This window comes from Sciurus vulgaris (assembly GCF_902686455.1).
Source record: "Sciurus vulgaris genome assembly, chromosome: 8".
In the NCBI taxonomy this organism is placed as follows: Eukaryota; Metazoa; Chordata; class Mammalia; order Rodentia; family Sciuridae; genus Sciurus; species Sciurus vulgaris.
Window position 1 is genome coordinate 55,288,751 of NC_136468.1, and position 19,417 is coordinate 55,308,167.

Here is a 19,417-nt window from a genome sequence, read left to right on the forward strand (position 1 = left end):
TGTAGAAAAACTCCCCATGTTTTCCTTAATTCCTAGGCCTCTTGTTAACTCAGTGGACTAAACACACAGTCTGACTTTACTCATTCACTAATTCAGCCATAGAAGTAGATAGAAGAGCTTCTTCCCTAATGAATTTATAGTGTAGTAGAAGAGGTAGGAAAAAAAGATAGTAATTATTTTAAATACCTAAACTTGCTGACTTATGACACACCTCAGTTTGCTTTATTTTAGATTTAAACACTCCTCTTACTTAACATTCACCTCAAAAAATATCTTTATTTGATCTGATGCTTTGTGACATTAAGCTTGTTCATGAACTTTGAAAGGCTATAAATCAGGGAATGTTGTAATCTATAGCACATAAATGCTAGTCAAGGTTTTTCTTTCATCATCCTATAATTCATTTTATATTGTTTATTTATTTTTTGACTTGGGTAGAGAGAAAGCTGGCTTCATAAAGTTAAAAAAAAGTCATTTAGAATTGTTTGATCAAAATGAGGAACAAGCAAAGAAAGAATATTAAATATTACCATAAACTCCAAGGATAATTTAACAGAGGCCAAGCTTTTACAGGTTGATAAAAAGAGTAAAGCTTGCAAGACGGGTAATTTCCTTTTCTTAGATCCAATTTCTGATTAAAGAAACTTAGGTTTTATATCTGAGGGAAGGATGATTTTTTTTGAAAAAAATAAAGTATCATATTTTAAACCAGCTGTCTCTGAGAAATAAATTGCAAAAAGAAAAAAAAAGAGAAATAAACTATAAATTTGGCATGGTTGTATTGAAAGTATTTGCTGTCTGTTCTTAAAAGCTGTAATTAAGTTTACGCACTAAAGCTGGCAGTCATAATTCTCTGTAACAGATAAACTTTAAACGCTACAAATAGTGGGTTAGACTAGAAATATACCAAAATATTTTAAAGCATACATTTGTCAAATATATGTCAAAGTATTAATAAATCTAAAGGAAAAAATGTTCAACTAGAAGTATCTGAATTGCTCAGTCACAAAACCTAGTTATTTTTCTAAGTGTTGGTTGTATCCAGGACATATGGGTTTGTGTGAGTTTCTTAAAGTCAAGGATGAATTTTTACTCCTTGCCATTTGTTATAGGACCAGTGCCAAAGGGTCCAAGGTCTTCCACTAACATGTAATTGAATGCTTAAATGGGGAAAAATAACATTAAAGTAATTTTTAAAAAATGTATAAATTCTTCATTCTAAATGATAAATTCTTGTGTTCTGATAAAACTTTATAAACTCAATAATTAAAAGGTTAAGTTTTCCAGGAATTTCCTTTGTTTCTTTTATAGGAAATCACATAAATCATGTAATTCTCTGGGTGAAGAAAAATTATAAAGGAATTTTTTTCTACAGCCTGGGGTTGTGGCTCAGTGGTACAGTGCTCACCTTGCACTCTAGGCCCTGGGTTCAACCTCAGCACCACATAAAAATAAAATAAAGGTATTGCATCCACCTACAACTAAAAAAAAAAAAATTTATTATTTTTTAATTAAAAAAGTGTTTTTCTTTTAAAATTCTCAGCTAATTTATAACTTCAGACCACTTTATTTGAACAAATTGGGAAATTTTTCACGAAGTTTAATTGTAAGATTGTGTTTCTTGGAGTGGAATTTTCTCACTGCCCCATAGTTTAGGAACCCCTTTATACCTTTCTTTTAAGAACCTTGCCATAGACCTGGCATTGTAGCTGAAGGACTCTAGGAAGGATACCCTCCACAAACTCATATCCAGATTCACCGGGATCAACCTTCAGGATCCTGTTTTGTATTACTGTTTCTACTCTAAATTGTAGAACTTTGTCATGAGGCCATTCAAGTAGGATGCCAGGGCTCCTCTGCAATCGTGGAATTACACGCAAGCCATTCTCTAGGACTACATTCAAGAAAACATTGAAGAATACAAGGAACTTTGTAATCCAGCCAACTATAATGTTATTGCTTGAATGTGAGGTGTCCCCTCACATCCACGAGTTAGCCAATGAAAAAAGGTTCAAAGGAGAAATGATTGGGATGTGAGAGTCTTAACCTAATCCCTGATGTGAATTAATCCCTGATGGGATTAACCAGTGGTAACTGGAGGCAGGTGGCGTGTGGCTGGAGGGAGGGATTCATTGGGGGCTGGCTATGGGGTATATATTTTGTATCTGAAGAGTGAAGTCTCTTTGCCTCCTGATCATGTAAACTGCTTCCCTCTGCCACACTCTTCTGTCATGATGTTCAGTATTCAACCTCACCCAGAGCCCTGAGGAATGAGCCAGCCTTCTTTGTAGTAGGACCTCTGAAACCATTTGCCCCCAAATAAACTATTCCTCCTTTACAGTTGTGCTGGCTGGGTCATTGAGTCACAGCAGTGAACAAGCTGATTAAAACATATAGTAAAGTTCATATTCTAACTCCAAGGCTACTAGTAATTACTGAAGACTCCTCCCATATGCACTTATCCACAGTGACTATGACAACTTCTTTCTTCATTTAATTGCCAATCTTGTCATGTCCAAAGGTTACCTGGAGTGACATGTCATTCAGGTTCTAGCTATAAAACCTGCTCATCAAGTCATTCAAACACACGCTAGCTCTTTAATTGCAGTAGAGCCTAATTTTGTTTTTGAGAATGACAACAACTGGGGCAGGATGGTTTGAAATCTTCACGATCTTGAACTATGTTCCTTGATACATTGATGGAGACCATTTTAAGTTTCCTTCCAACAGAAAGATAATGCATCTAGAATATTTATTCTTCCAAACTCCATTGTAGCTGCATTTAGCATTAACTTACACCATTTCAGGAAAAAATTTAAAAGTGGAAATACAGACTTAAAAAAATATGGTTCTGTCCTTACGTATTATACTGCCTGAAAACTCTCAATTCTGCTTCTTAAACATAGAATGTGGTTCTGAACCCAAAGAAATATTAAGAAATGGTTAAACAGTGATTCTAGATTTCAAAGTTTCACATGGTACCCTGGATAAAAATTTCTATTCTGTCAGACAGAATCTTAGTTTTTTCTTTAAAGTAAAGACAATCATAGCCCTACATAATCATAGCTCTACTTGTCTGGATTAAATGAGAAAATTAGCCACATGCAGTGGTGCATGTCTATAATCCCAGCAACACAGCAGGCCGAGCAGGAGAATTGCAAGTTAGAGGCCAGCATCAGCAACATAGTGAGACCCTGTTTCAAAATAAAAAAAATTAAAAGACCTGGTACTAAACAAATAAATAAATACATAAATAAATAAATAAATAAAATGAGAAAATTGATGAAAATACCTGACTAAATAAATTGAGTCATTATTTGTATTGTCTTTCCTCAAATGCAGGAAAAAATTGCTTTGAGGGTAAGGACTAAATTATTTCTTCTTGTGTCTAGAATGGTCAGCACGATTGGTTAATATTTGTTAAATATTATTGCTATGGAATTTTTAGATATGGAATGAAAGAACCATCTGCAGCATGTTATAAAAAAATTATAATATATTGTGTGTGGCCTCAAATTACCAGGATAGGACACCTGGTGACAAATATCAGGGTGTGCCTTCTAATACTGGTCACAAATCTTGAACATACCAGAGCCTCTAAGAAATTTCCAAATTATACATCTTTCTCTTAACTAAAGATGATTTGCTGCATATAACTAAACATGATTAATTTATATCTGTGTAATTTTTTTCTATAAAGAAAATCATAGATCGAAAAATTCCTTTGTGAAACTTTGTCTTGATTGTTTTATCTACAACATATACACAAAATTAAAAAGCAAATTTTCATAGATCCAAGAACTCAGACCTACTCTAAGCATTTTTTTAAAAAAAATATGAATATACTATTTTCCATTATGATCTCAAAAGATAGGAATCTTTCTCTGAGAAGGTCAAATGAAAACAGTGATTTTGTTTGCCAGCTAATATTCTGCAATATTATTTTAAAATGTGGAATGAGAATTGAAAAAGAGTGTCCATGAGAATAGAGTAGGAGGAAAAGGAAGACCAATGATATTAATTCAGTCATTCCTCAATTCAGTAAATACTCTGTATTCAACCACTGTACTTGCTATGTTGCAGGTGCTGGGAAACAGAATGAATAAAACAGAGATGGTATGCCCTTACAAAGCTCTTAATTCAATAGGGAAGATGCATTTTATAATGAGCAGAAGTTGCAATAGTGATATACAATAAGGGGGGGCAGTCTAAGATACTTTGTAAGTTACTTCAAGGGGACCGAATCTAATCAGGAAGCATAGGAAATATTTCCCTGAAAAGTAACTTTAAACCAAGCCTGAAGAATAAATCTGTGTTACCCAGGTCTAGGGTATATACTTGGGTGTATGCATATGTGTGGATGTAGTGGGCAGTTGGAAGGGGCCAGATCATGGAGGATCTATGGAATTGAACCTGAAAGCAAGAGGAAGCTGTTGTAAGTCTTACCAGGGAACATCATACTGTCTTATGTGCATTTTTACAATTTACTTTAGCTGCATGTAGCAAGAGAATTAGAAGAGGCCTGAAAAGGATGAGGAAAAACTAGTTATGAAACAAAGTAGCCCAAGTAAGAGAGGATGGCAGTTATCATGGTCTGGACACTGTGATCATCATTGTTGAGAAAAAATAGATTCAAACTGGACGTGCAGAATAAGGGAGAAAGGCTGACCCCTCCCCTTCCCCTGGGTTTCTGAACCAATATTGCTGCTGTGTACTCATTATAGTACAGGCTGAAAAAGAATCCAATGTGGGACAGAATCGAGAGTTCTGTGTGGTCAGTACTTAAAAGGGAAATACATTATACCACTCAGGTGGCAATTTCTACAGTATAGTCTTTACAATTTATTATCTTAAAATGGTAACCTGACTATGGAACAGTAGAAAGTTTTTCCTTTACCATTTGATGAACTGGTAATAAGTGAGTGCTATTTGATTGTGATACATAATGATCAAGAAAAGTAAAGAAAACAAAGCTAAAGATAATAGCAGAATATCAATTTTATGCTAAAGTTAGTTTCTAGAAACAAACACTAAAGTGTGATTTGGCAGTAAGTAGGAACACTGACTCCAAGGTTGTGGCTTATTGTTAAATAGAGATAATATAGCCAAATATTTGGCAGAATTACAGAATACCTCACTGGGAAGGACAAATGCAAGGGAAACCAACTAAAAGATAAGAATCATAATTAATTTGTTTCTCACAAAAAAAAAAAAGAAGAAAGGAAGGAAAGAGAAAAAGGAACAAGAATTCTATGTCTTAAAGTCACATAAATTTTGCAGATTTTTTATGTTACTCTAATTAGATTCAGTCCCTCATTTTCTATATGTTAATTTTATTGTAGATATTTGTAGACAACTTTATTATTAATTACAACAAAAATGCAACTTGTAATGAGCAATATTTCATATATTTTCCTTTGTTGTACATTTAAATAAACCTCAGGCCTCAGTTGATTGACCTTGGAATTCTAAATATGTGATCTGCAGTCACTACTGTAGTAAATAGTCTGCATTCTAGCATCTACAGTTCTACTGGATTATGAAGAGTGGTAACTAAATTGGGTTGGTCTGGCTGGTTAAGGACAAAAACAAAATGAAGATGAGAGAAATTTGATGTGAAGGTAAACAAACAAGCAAACAAACAAAAACCAGTTAGACAACAGTATTGCCCTGTCCCTCCAACATGTATTTCATGTATGCCAGTCTGAAATCCTGACCATTAGAATCTCCCTCTCAATATCATAGAAAAACATCAAGCATCAGGCCAGAAAACCTAGGTTGTTAATTGTGCCGTTTTTCTAATAGACTATCTGGCTTTGGTCAACTTCTTTGGCACTTCAGAGACTCAGTATAACGAAGGAACTGCATATAAAGATCTCTACACTCTCTTATAAACACAAACATCTATTGATCTAGAGAGAAACACTGGAGCATAAGAATTATCCTATTTATGGGCTGGGGAGATAGCTTAGCTGGTAGAGTGCTTGCCTCGCAAGCACAAGGCCCTGAGTTCGATCCCCAGTACCGCAAAAAAAAAAAAAAAAGAATTATCCTATAGTAGAAATAACTTCAAAAGCATTAGCATTCAAGGATTCCTAAGACCTTAATTGCACTATTTAAAACTTTTTTCAGCTCTGCTGTTTTGGCTCATTGTCAGCTCTTCCATGAGGTTTCCCCTGACCATGCTACTTAAAATTGTAATCTTTCCCTGCCTAACTTTCCCAGTTTCCTTCCCCTGTTTTAATTTCCGCATAGCACTTTCCACCTTTTAACATACTAAACCACTTTTATATACTTTTTGTTTATCTACCTATACTACCTCTAAATGTAAGTTCTGCCTGAACAGAGATTTTAGTTTTGCTCATAGATATATATACATTGTTACTAGAATAGCACATAACATCCAACAGGTACTCAATTAATATTGTCAAATGAATGAATTAATTCCCAATAGAAATTTTAAAATAAAATATTCCTTAAGTTTCAATTGTAAAATCAGATCTAAACAACTGTGTGTTGATCTATGAGAACATTGTTTATTACTTATGGAAGTGTATTTTTAAACTTTTTTATTTATTTATTTATCTATTTATTTATATGTGGTGCTGAGAATTGAACCCAGTGCCTCACACATGCTAGGAAAGCATTCTACCACTGAGCTACAACCCCAGCCCAAGGAAGTATATTTTAAAGAGATATGTCATTTGACAAATCCAAAACTTTGTTTAAAGAATAAGCAAGTGAACACCAGTTCACTGAACTGAGTTCACCTTGCTCCCAAGAGAGAGTTCATTCGAGATTAGGTAAGTTCAAAGTCTATGAATCATAAAGCAATTTAGAAAACTAAACAGGACATGACATTTTTAATGAACAGCTGCCAAGTAAAAAACCCTTTAAGGTAATATTACTTTTATGTTAGGAATTCCTCAGTGCTGATGTCCTGAGGGTGAAAGGTTTGTCTATATAGTAAGAGAACAATTAAATAGATATATAATGCTCCCATTCATATACTTATGGGATACCAAAGAAATTTCCTTTTATGAATAATCTTCAGAAAAAAATAAATTAAGCATATAAAAAATTGGGCTCATTTTTATAGCCATATTTCATTTTTAATTGAAACTTCTGTAAAAAAATCATTCATTAGTCTATTAACAATAACAGTAACAACAATACAAGTAAGCGTTCAGAATTTAGACATCTAGGTAGTAAGCTAACTGCTTCATATTCAGCATGTCATTTTACAAAAGACAAATTTCAGTTGCAGTGAGAACTACTAACTCCTCCTGGAGACCAGCTTGAGCAACATAGTGACTCCATGATAAAAACAAAAATCAAAAAGGAGGAAACAGAACTGGAACTCTACCAGTTTGATACTAAAGTCCCTTTTCTCAATGCAATGGTGGGTTGTCTATTATTTCTAAAACTTTAGTAAAAGACAAAAATTGCTATTATTGAGGACATTCAAAACGAAGCCACATCCAAAAAACAAGAGTTCAAACTACTTTATTTCTTGACAGGCATCACCAAAATCAGCACAAGGCTTCCTTGAATATTTACTCTGAATGGCATAGTAGTCATTTAGATGTGTAAGTTCAGTTTTGTATGTAAAGACAGAAACAAAGCAGTCCCCCTATATGTTAATAGTAACCTAACAATTTTTACCCCTGAACACACACGGAGAGCTTGAGGGACTTTGTACCTGCCATCTTCACATTTTCAGCATCCAGCAAAGTGCTTGCTATACAGTGCTAAATAATAATTTCAAGTAAAGAAAAGAAGAATCAAGGAAAAAATACCCTTCGGCTAAAGTCCAGAGCTTGGGCTGGGGTTGTGGTAGAGTGCTCACCTAGCATGAGGCACTGGGTTCGATTCTCAGTACTGTATATAAATAAATAAATAAAGTAAAAGGTCAGTCGCCAACTAAAAAATAAAATAAAATCCAAAACTTAAATTCTTGAGGGGTATGACAATAAGTCCTTAGTTGATCTTCTCTCCTCTTTATTGTGTTCCTCAAAAAGAAGTTTATGAGGGTTAGTTAGGAAAAGGGCCTCCAGGCCATTGATCTTCTCAATAACTCTTTTAGGTTGACATAAAAGCAGCAATTAAGAAAAAAAAAAAAATGTATCAAGGTTACATAGGCAGTTGGTGACCAAACCAAAGAAGGAATCCAGTTATTTCAGTCTACCGTGTATTTTCTTGTCACTTCACCATCATCTCTCTTACTTTTCTCCATTTTCCTTTCTCTCTTTTCTTACAAATATACTGAAGGAAATTTTCAGAAATCAGAGAACTTTTTAAAGAAATGCAGAGTTCTGGGAATTCCCAATGTTGTTCATTTTAGCCAGTTAATTTAACCTTCACTAATGTGACTGTTTGCTCCTTAACAAACAGCAAATCCCAATGAGAGACAGAAAATAGTAACCAGGATCCTGGACCTTTTCCCTTTTCCCCAGCTTAATAAAAATGAAACAAAACAAAACAAAACAACCAACCAAAAATCTTTCATTTTTGTTTTTCCATTATAAAAGTAATACACATTTAATATAGGAAATCTGTAAAATACAAAAAAAAAGTAAAAAACTCACTGAACTTCTACAACTAAAAGATGTTTTCAACATTTTGATGTATTTTTTTCTAGTATTATAGCAGCAGATTTGCTTTCCAAAGTTAATATCATGTTGTCACAACTATCCCCTGCTCCTTTCTTTGCATATTAACATAGGCATTTTCTGATGTTATGACAAACTCACAAGCAAATTTTTTATTACTATTTTCTTTAAGATAAATAATCGTAATTTATGCAGTCATACATATGTGGTTAAGTGCTTAGGTTACTTCTCACTTTTCACAGTTTAAAATTAAGTAGCAAAGAAATTTCTGTGCTCAATTTTTAAAAATCTTTATTTTGGATTATTTAAGATAATTTTTCTAAAACTGTATTAATAAGTCAAACATAGTTAAAGTATATGTGGCCATATTTTTAGAAAATTCATTTAGCAATTTTCAAATATACTTATTTTACTTCATTCACTCATAAACAATAGTATCATCTTCAAAATGTTTGCTACTTTAATTTGTACTTCTTTGTAATTTGCTTAAATATTTCAGTATGCCCCTTTTTGTTTACCAGTGTACTCTTTTCCTTTTTCATGTGAATTGCCTATTTTTGTCTTTTCCCCAGTTCTATTAGGGCTTTAAATTTTTTCTTATTCATTTATATGAACCCTTTATATACCAGAAATATAAATTTATTGTAATACTTGTAATAAGTAGCAACTTGGTTTGTCATTGTCTTTGAATTTGAATTTATTCAAGTTGATTTTTGTGTTTGTGACTTTATTTGAAACATTCACTTATAATTATTTCTATATCATTATTTACTTTCAGCATCTCTCACTAGCCCTTTTCAGTCATTACACTTACTCTCAACTCTTTAATTCTTATACATGTCTTAGTATTCCACTGACCATCTCTATAAGAATATCTGGGTAATAATGTGCTTTATACCAAACACTTTCCAAATCTTACCTTATTTACTTATTAGAAACACTCTAGGTGTAAACTATAGTTGTTTCCATTTTATAAAGGTAGAAATCAAGGTTTTCCAGAGGCTGTATAACCTATCTAAAGCTCCTCAGCTGATAAGTGATGAAGCTAGAATTCAGATCTTCCTCAGTTATCACTTCATTCTCCTCCTTGATTTTACTCCTTTGTCCCCTCTCCCCTTAATTCTGTCATTCATCTAAAAATTATTCTTGTGTGATCACGGTAAGCTTATTTTCTAGAGGACAGTGACTTAAAGGGACAATTCTCTAATGGAACTTTAAAGATAGTAGCAGAGGTTGGTAGAGGAGATGGTCGGTGGCAACAGAAGTTTTGAAGGACCCTAAAGATACCAATAGCAGTTTACCAAAAACTTCAGAAAGCAGTCTTTAGTTTTTATTTTTATTTTTGGTACCAGGCATTGAACTCAGGGGTGCTCTACCACTGAGCCATTCCCAGAACTTTTTATTTTTCATTTTGAGACAGGGTCTTACAAAATTGTTGAAGCTGGTTTTGAATTTGCAATATTCCTGCCTCAGCCTCTTGTGTAGCTGGGATGATAGGCTTGCGCTGCTCTGATGTCACAGTCTCAGCAGTTGGTATTTTCAACAAGCATTTACTGAATCTTTGTGTAAGTTACAAAGAACATACCAAGAAATCTATCATCACATAGTATGTACCAACTGAGAGGTGTAGATAATGATGAGTAGGATTGAGAGGAGTATAACTCATTTCTGCTTGGAGTAAATCAGTAAGTCACTTAATTTCCAATTAATTCATTGTTATATTATCACTATTTCACCCAACTTGTGGCTGTTGCAATATTTGCTAAGTGATAGCAAAATAAACAACCTCTTTGGAAATTACCAGATTTACCTTAAGAGTTTCACTATTTTTAATGCAGGATTTTTTAAAGCAATAAGAGGTAATCAAATGAGTTTGGAGACAGTCATTCATTGTCCCATGTCATTAACAGTCATATGTCCTTCACACATAAAAAAATCAATTGCACATAAATGGGTGGAGACTTTATTATTGTGGATCTCTTATTATCCTTAGCACAACTGAGTCATTTGCTTTGCTCTTTGCACTAGTGACATTTGTTCTCTAGCTCACAGCAGTGAAGTATGTCAAAGTAAATTTTTGTTCCTTCTTTCAAGATATTTTCTTTTAGTATATGTTTAGTTTGGACTCAAACTGGCTAAATAGAGGGACTAGGAGAAATGTGGGGATAAATCATATTAGAGATCAGGGGATGAGATGCACCAGATTCACAACAGAAGGGTCATGAGGAGAACCTCCTGAAGAGTTAAAAAAAAATCTTAGGAGGCAGAAAAATAGCAGAAAAGCTTTTTAAAATTGGCAAATTTGTGATGAAAACTCACAATAAAGGATTGAGGGAGTTAGAATATGAGAATTTGTCTGCAAATGCCATCAGAACCTGTACATTTTTCACAGTAAGTCAAAGCTTGTTGATTGATAGAGACACATGTAATAGATTTTCTGTTGGTGTCAGAATTATAAGGTCATAAAATTTCCACATTAAAGACATACATGCTTATTAACAATAACTTTATAGAAATTAAGAAATTAAGAAATCAGAAATTGGAATTAAGATGCATTTTATGCTAGGTGCAGTGGCACACCACTGTAGTCCCAGTTCTTTGGGAGACCAAGACAGGAAGATTGCAAGTTCAAGACCAGCCTGGGCTATATAGTAAGATCCCATCTCAAAAAATTAAAAAAAAAAAAATTTTGTGCATCAAGAGGCTATATAACAAGGAGAGCTAATGGGTATAGCTAAAACACTGGTGGGAATTCTACCTCTAATATCTAACACTCCAGTATTGGGAGAAACTCAACTATTTTGGGGACTAATGTGGAAAATATTCTTTACATTTAAGATTGAGTTGTTTGGTAGATATTTGCATATAATGTAACTTGAGGTGAGATAGAAAGGTGTGTTTCATTATAGATTAATGCTATTTGGATGATAAACAGGTTCAAAGAAAATAAGGCAACTAGCCTGACAGTAGTATTTATGGAATCCTTACCACTGGAAAGCACATTACTAACCACTATACAACAAATAAATAAATTGCCCCAGCAACAGAAACCTTAGACTCCTTTGGGGGCAACAAAAATATTACAAATAATTTGTAATCTCTATAAATGCAGGATATAATGTTTAAATCATATATCACTATGATTAGCACAATGTTTAGCATATGGCAAGCACTCACTCAATAACTGTATAATGAGTGAACTGCAACTGCATACTAGCTGCAACTGATTGAACAGAAGCCCAAATTTGTGGAGAAACATCCGATCATTTAAAAATTTTAAGCAATAAGCAAAATAAGAACAATGTCATCTTATAATCAAAAGGCTTTATGTAATTTTGTACTTGGTCCGCAATTTGCTGAGTCAAATTGCTCATTCATTCACCTAACACATGTTTATTGAGCACATACTATGCATCAGGGACTATTTGTAAGTGGTGTGCACAAAATGGCATGATATTTGAGTAAAGATCTGGGAGAAAATGAATGAACATGTGCAGTTAACTTAAGGGAAGAAAGTTTCAGGCACATATAACAGTGCCAATGGCCCAAGGTGGGAGCATGCTTGTTATGTTCAAAGAACAGGAAAAAGGCTAGTGAGACTGGAACAGAACAAACAAGAGAAAGAGTAACTGATGAGATCAGAGGTAAGGGGGCCAGATCATTCAAGAACTAACATGTCATGGAAAGGTTTTGCCCTGAATGAGGTGGGAAGCCTTAGGACAGTGATACGATTTTACTTCTTTTACTCTAAAAGACGATCTTGACAGGGGTTGGGTGGGTAGAAGGCAGGGAAGCTGTTAGAAAGGGGTAAAGGTAAATTCAGAGAGATCAGTTACAAAGTTGTTGTAATACTAATGATGATAGATGCTAGGAGACGTGACAACAGAGGTGTGAAATGATATTATATTTATTCATTTTCTTTACTACTTATGTACCTAGTCCTCCCCCCCCCCATTGCTATTAAGAGTAAGGAGTTCTGTGTCCTGAAGCAGTAATCAGAATAATTGGTCAAATATTTAAGGATAAATAAATGTAGATACATGCATGAATGCTGAAGGATGCCAAGGAAGGACAAAAAGTGATTTAAAATGAACTTTTATTATTAACATATAGCAAATATCGAGTATTTAGGGTGTTTCAGCCACTGCACAAGACTTAAACACACATATTACTTAATGTTACAATAACACTCTAAGCTATTATTATTATCTATTCTTTGTCAAATAGATAATTAAATAGAGAAAAGTAGTTTGTTTCAAGTTACACAGCAAAACCAGCAGAGAGATTACTTCAATTTGTTGTATTTATTTTTTTGCTATGGAACCCAAATTGTTTAATGAATAAAATTAAAACAAATAATTTAAAGATTTACAATGTGTAGAAGTACATTGTGAAAAATAAAACTAACAAATCACCTAAGAAGTACAGTAAGTTTGGCTGATATAGAATGACCACATATGTGTTAAGAGTGACAATATGAAAAAGTGAGGTAGGAGAAGATGGTTTGGGGAGAAGTAATGAATCATAGTCTTTAAAAACCGGCAACTCTTAGATACGATGTCGTGGATGGCAGGAAGCCATTGCAGCATTTCTAAGATGAAGCCAGAAAATGATAGGTTTCATGGGGCTGGAAAAGGCAGCATAGCAGTGTACCATAGTGCAGCAGAATGGTTAGCAGTGCGATTGAGAGATGGTCTGTGTTCAAGCCCTGGGTCAGCCACTTACCAGCTGTATGATTTCGTGCAAATAGCATAAACCTGGGTTTCTCCCACTGTAAAATGGGAATAGTAACAACAAAAACCACTTTGTAGGGTTCTCCTGAGGATTAAATGCATTAACCTCTTTGAAGCAGGTGAAGCAGTTCCTGATACATGATCAGTGCTTATGTGAGTTATTGCTATTATCATTCCCACAGGTGTATTAGGACAGAGTGTAGCTGAGATGCAATCTTTAGGTTTGGGGGAGCATAGGTTGGTGAAACGACTACATAAGGGTAGAGGACAGGAAGGTGTGGGAAGTCACACTTCATAAAGTAGAAACAGAGGCTGGAGTTGTGGCTAAGTGGTAGAGTGCTTGCCTGGCATGTGTGAGGCCCAGGGATCAATACTCAGCACCTCATATAAGTAAATAAAAGATCCACTGACAACTAAAAAATATATTTTAAAAAAAAGTAGAAACAGTTGCTTGAACAAAGCCCCGTGGGTGACAACATGGAAGGGGGAGGATTGGATTTCATAGGAAACTGGTGAAGCTCAAGGAGAAGCCACCAAGGTCAGTTTGGCAGGGGTGGTAGCAGTAATTCAAGACAGGTGTCTGTAAGTAAGTCAAGGATGTGGTGTGTATGTAGAAGACCTAGGACTGCCCATTGTTTTAGGGCCATTATATTTTATATCTATATTTTCATATCAGTCGGGCAAAGAAAGCCAAAAAAATATAATAGAAAGGTAAAGCCTTATTAAAAAAGAAAAAAACAACTTTGGGTTATTCTGATCTTTAACCTACATGTGTCCTTAACAGAGATCTTCATTCGAAGCTCAAGACTCTAGAAATAATACACAGCATACTAGAATGCTTTTTAAAAATAGCCTGCAATGTTTTAGAAAGGACTTAATGCCACTCACAAAATACATGAAGTCTAACAAGATTGCATAAACTGAAGGTGGGAAAAGGGAACACAGTATAAAAGTGGAAAGGAATAGCAGATGAAAGCCTGTCCATTTGCCTCAGGTGGACATGTGGGTGCTGGTAAACCTTTAAGCCTTGAACTGATGTGGCACACAAGCATATCCAATTAGAATAGAGAAAACTTAGTGACCTGTTAGAAAGTCTAACTAACAACTTTTAGTTTTAAAAAAGAAACCTTGATTGTGTGGCCCAGAAAAAAAATAAATATAGGCCAGAAAAGTTGGAATATAGAGAGAAAATTATGACTTTTGATTATGTTGTTTAAAGACAGAAGATAACTTCACACTGCAGTAAAAAGTGAAGGGATTTTCTTCTGATGGTTGCAGCAAGCTGAGAGTTAAGGTGTGTCACAGAATGCAGACTAGAGGTTACAAAGATAGCTATTTCCCCTGTTTATAAGATATATGAAAAGCTCTGATGTGAGCTAATACTGCCTTAATAATCTGAATTGTGAGGCTTGCATTTACTTTTGTTTTGAAGAAAACAGTGGACAAGAAAAATATATTAAATGTTAGCAAGTAACTATAGAAATTACAATGAAAATAACATAATAAAATGTTATGTTTAATAATCCATATTAAAATGTGATAATTTTAAAATGCCCTTGGGAAACCATGGACATTGATTAGCCAGCTAGAAATTTAAAATACTGTACACTTCCCGCTCCTCGACCCCAACCCCCACTACACACTTTTAAATGCCGTTTTATCCTCAAATGCCCATCTCTATGTATGGTATCTCTCAAGTATATAAATCATATTCATTTTATGAAATTTTTAAAAATATAACAGTAAAAAAGTGATAAACAGATAGACTGCAAAAGATTGTCAAACATACTGAAAAGAGACTTGGAGGAAATTTCTCCCAACCTTTATAGAGTTGCTGCAAGAAAGGGAAATGTAACTACAGAATGGATAAGGACGGACGTTGTTTTATCAACTATATTAAATGTGATGCCAGAGAAAGTTTCCCTTAACTTCTCTAAACCCAGCGAGTCAATTGTGTACCTACATATATATATATATATATACGCTTCTATAAATGGAGACATAGGTGGACTTGTAGAGACGCGTCTCTGTGTATCCCTGATGATTCAGGCAATGTGGCCTTGGAGAGGGGTAACCGAAGTGAGGACATTCCTTTGGGAAATCCAAGCTGTTTCGCAACTTCTAACGCAATCAACGTTCAATCAAGCGGGCCGGGAGCAATCCCGCGTCTTCAGGCTGATTGGCTGGGCAGGACTGCCTGGGGTGCGAGTTACGCACACCCGCTTGGCTTCCCCGGGCTACAGGAAGCCCGAGCGCATTTGAGCAGCGGTTTCTCGAAGCTCAAAGAAGTTGAAGGTGCTGCTCCTGTCTGACGGTTCTTTCTACTAAACTGAGACTCGTCTTCCAAAATCCGCGACCTGGTGAGAGTTCTAAAGGAAAACACAAGGTAGGGGCGCGCGAAGTTACGGACTGGAAGGGACAGTTCCCAGGAAGAGTTGAGATGTTCAATTTCCAGAGTGTGGACCCCATCGGAGGAGGGCTTCTTGGGTGGGGGCGGTGGAGAGCGTGAAAGAATCTTCTTGGCAAGTCCATGGTGACAAGTGGGGTGAGTGCTAGTCACTCGAGAAGTATCCAGCCCTTAGTTTTCAGCGCTTACCGCGCGGACGGGATCAAGCTGCCCCCAGCGCGCGAAGCAGCGTGGTGCCGGGACTGGGTTTCAGCCTGCAGGCGGGTGGATAAAAAAACCTTTTCCGCAGCGGAGAGTGCAGAGGGAGAGCTGCATTGGCAGCCAAGGAGATCCAGAAAGCGCCGCCGCCCTCCAAACGCAATCAATGCCGGCAGCCCAGCGCCCAGAAAAGCCCGTCGTGACCACCATGGACCGAGCAGTTGGTGCATCAGGGCGAGTGCTCTGCTCTGCCACGCTTGGGGATCCGCTGGGAAGTAGAGGTCAACCTCACCTCTAACTCCTGGGGGTCATTTGGCTAATGTATTGTGGTTTCTCCTCAGGTCGCGATGGATCTTGAAGGGGACCTCAATGGAAGAGCAGGGAAGAACTCCTTGAAGCTGGGCAAAAAAAGGTAGCCAGTTTGTTTCACGATTCTAGTTTATAGCGCTTGAGCGATTTGGTCTATTTGTTTTTAGCCTTCAGCCCTGAAATAAATGTTGGGTGGTGGTGGTAGTAGTTGTTATTTTGATCTTAAGATATCCAGGTCAGCCTTTGGAAGCAGTCCCCCACCCGCTCTGCTTAGAGTAGAAGTGCATTGACTGAACTGGACATAGTTTTTGCATTCTCTGTAGGTCTTGGTGAGTCTTTTCCCTCAGCTTCCTGGCCCCAGACAGGCCATGCTCACATCCCTTTTTAAAATTTTATTGCCTTAACAAGCAATACTGACCGCCCACGCACCTGAGCCATATGCTGCTTAGGCCCTGCTCTGTGGTCTAGTACCTTGCTTCTGATAAACAGCTACATAAACATTGCTTATTTGTGGTATGGGGGATGGAACGGAAGGCCAAACTTACATTTAGGTGTTTGTTTGTCTTTAACTATTAATGACTATATATGAAATTGTTAATGTAACTACAGGGAGAAAGTAAAGTTTCTCATATGGACTGCCTATGCAAGACATTTTACACTTCACTCAGTAGGTTTGTTGTTAGTAGAAAGTGGTAAAGTGTAAGATAAAACCATATATCAAAAGTATTTCAATATTATTAGAAACAAGCTTTTCAGTGTAAGAGAATAGAAGTAAATGTGTAACTCTGATAATCAAAATAATGTTAAATTGGAAACGTCAATATAAATTTATGATTATTTAATAGTTCCATTTCCATCTGCTGAAAGGAACAATAGAAATAAGTGCTCCTAATGCCAAATCTTGTTTTCAAATACTATTCCTCACTAAATGGAATGAGCACTCCAATGAAAAATAGCTAATTTCAGCCAAGTCTTAGGCAGGAAAAATACAAAATGAGCCTACGGTATTTTGTGGTACCTGAAAACAAGGAAGTGAAAGGTTAATGGAGTAGTCAAAAGACACAGGAGCAGGTTTGGAGATGTTTCCTCCACCCAAGTCTGGGACAGTTTAATCATCAAAGAAAACAATAACCATAATTGATTTTGAGATACTGAACAGATTATAATCGATGAATCCTGAGGAGAGGAAGGAAACTGAAAGAGGGTGTGAGTGGTGCAGAAAATTAAGGAACATTTACAGAAAAATGCAGTGATCATATTGGAACCTGCATTGTTGTAATTGATCCAGGCAAGAATTGTCAATGGATCCTAAACTATTTAGAGAAGTTGTGTCTAACAATTATCTCCACAATTTTTACTAATGGGAAAAAGGAAAACTACATGTCCAGTGAGAGTTTGTAGTTGGCATATTAATGGAGTGATCAGACTTAACATTGCTTCTGGTGGAACAGACTATGTTAAATAACTTGGCATGTAGTGGAATTTAAGTACACAATACTACATAGAGAGTATGTTTGCAAACACTAATCTGAACCCGGTCAAGCTTCTAGACTATGGTGCTATCCAATAGAAATATAATGTAGATTGTATTTATAATTTAAAACTTTCTAGTGTCAATTGAAATGAATTTTTAAAAACTTATTTAATAATATTTCCAAAATATAATCATTGCTACATATAATCAAAATTATTAATAAGATAGTTTACATTCTCTTTTTCATACTAAGTGCTCCAATTTGGTGTACATTTTACATGTACTATATATCTTTATTTGTACTCAGTTTGGGACATATATACCCAAGATGTGGGACAATTTATATACAAAATATGGGACATTCTTCAACTGATCTCAACTCTTTAAAATTCTTAATGTCAAAAGAAAAAAAAAAATAGGGACTTCTAAATTAAAAGAGGTTACAGAGACATAACCAGCAAATGTAATGTATGAACTTTGATTAAATCAGAGTTCAAAAAAGAAAAAAAAAAAAAAAAACCTTTAGAAAGCATGCTTGGGAAAATTGAATGTGGATTTGATATTAGGTGACATTAAAATTGTCACTAATTTTCATGCAGAATGATTCCATATTCATCTTACTTTTGAATAATTTATAAAAATATTAACAAATGTGTACAATAAATCAAAATGCAGTCTGTAAAAAATAAAAAATATATTAACAAATGTTACCATGTGCTTTCAATGAGAATGTGGTTAAAAAATTAGTAATCGTTGAATCTAGGTGAGTTATATAGGTAGTCACTATACTATTCTTGCCATTTTGTGTTTATTTGAAGTTTTTCTACAATATAAACTTTACATGTAAACAAAGAAAAAGACTCCAAGGAGTCTTTTGGTTTTTACGTTTTTTTTTTTTTTAAACATAGCTTAAAGAAGTATGTTCTTAAGACACAAACACTTAGGTATATTTGTGTAAGAAGTTTTGAGGGATTTATGAAATGACCTGGTTAAAGAAAATTGCTTGATCCTTCACATATCTTTCATTTTATTATTGGTTCTATCGTGGCCTAAGGAATTTTCAAATTAGAGACCATTCTTTTAGTTAAGGGTTCTTAATTAACTGCTCATCATTGTTGAATTCAGTCTGTTCTTGAAACTATGTTAACATGGAATTGAGAAGTAGTATTTGGTTTTGCTAATAGAAATGCTGGGATAGAGCACTCACTATCTGGGATATCTGTATTTGCAAACATTCTTCATTAAAATGATGTTTAATAAGCCCCTTGCCTTTTTAGGCAGTGTTTCATGTTGCGGGGGTAAGTGAGTAATGTAGCAGGGGAGAGAGTTCATGTGAAAGTACTTCTAGTGCAGCATATCATAAGTCTGAGCTCACACCTTATGGCTTGGTAGTCAGAAGATAGGCTTTGCAGTTTACATCTCAACTTTTTTCCAGGCATGGGACCTTGGATAAGTTAGTAAACTCTTCTTGCTCTTCTGTAGTTTTTCTCATCTCTAAAAGGACAAAACGTGCCTTGCTCTGAGTTGTTTATAAATCATGTATGGGAAGTGCTTACAGTTGGTGACTGGAACATTCTATTTCTCCAAAGTAGCATCAATTTAAAGAACAAAAAAATAAATAAAAAGCTCAGCACTAAAACTCAACTATTTATGGCTATTTCTTTTCTCCCAACTTGGTCCCAGG

General features: G+C 35.3%; 1 protein-coding gene across 3 annotated transcripts in view; it reads left to right on the plus strand.

Moving 5' to 3' along the window:
• Positions 1-19,417, plus strand: part of ABCB1 (ATP binding cassette subfamily B member 1) — a 172,875-nt gene that overhangs the window by 77,634 nt on the left and 75,824 nt on the right. The window contains exons 1-2 of one of the 3 annotated variants that reach the window (XM_079151661.1): positions 15,388-15,705; positions 16,292-16,362. In XM_079151661.1, coding sequence (XP_079007787.1) covers positions 16,298-16,362 — 65 coding nt within the window. In that variant the 5' untranslated portion in view covers positions 15,388-15,705; positions 16,292-16,297. Of the gene's footprint in view, positions 1-15,387; positions 15,732-16,291; positions 16,363-19,417 lie in introns of those variants that run through there. The other 2 variants (XM_079151659.1, XM_079151660.1) reach the window with 2 other exon arrangements.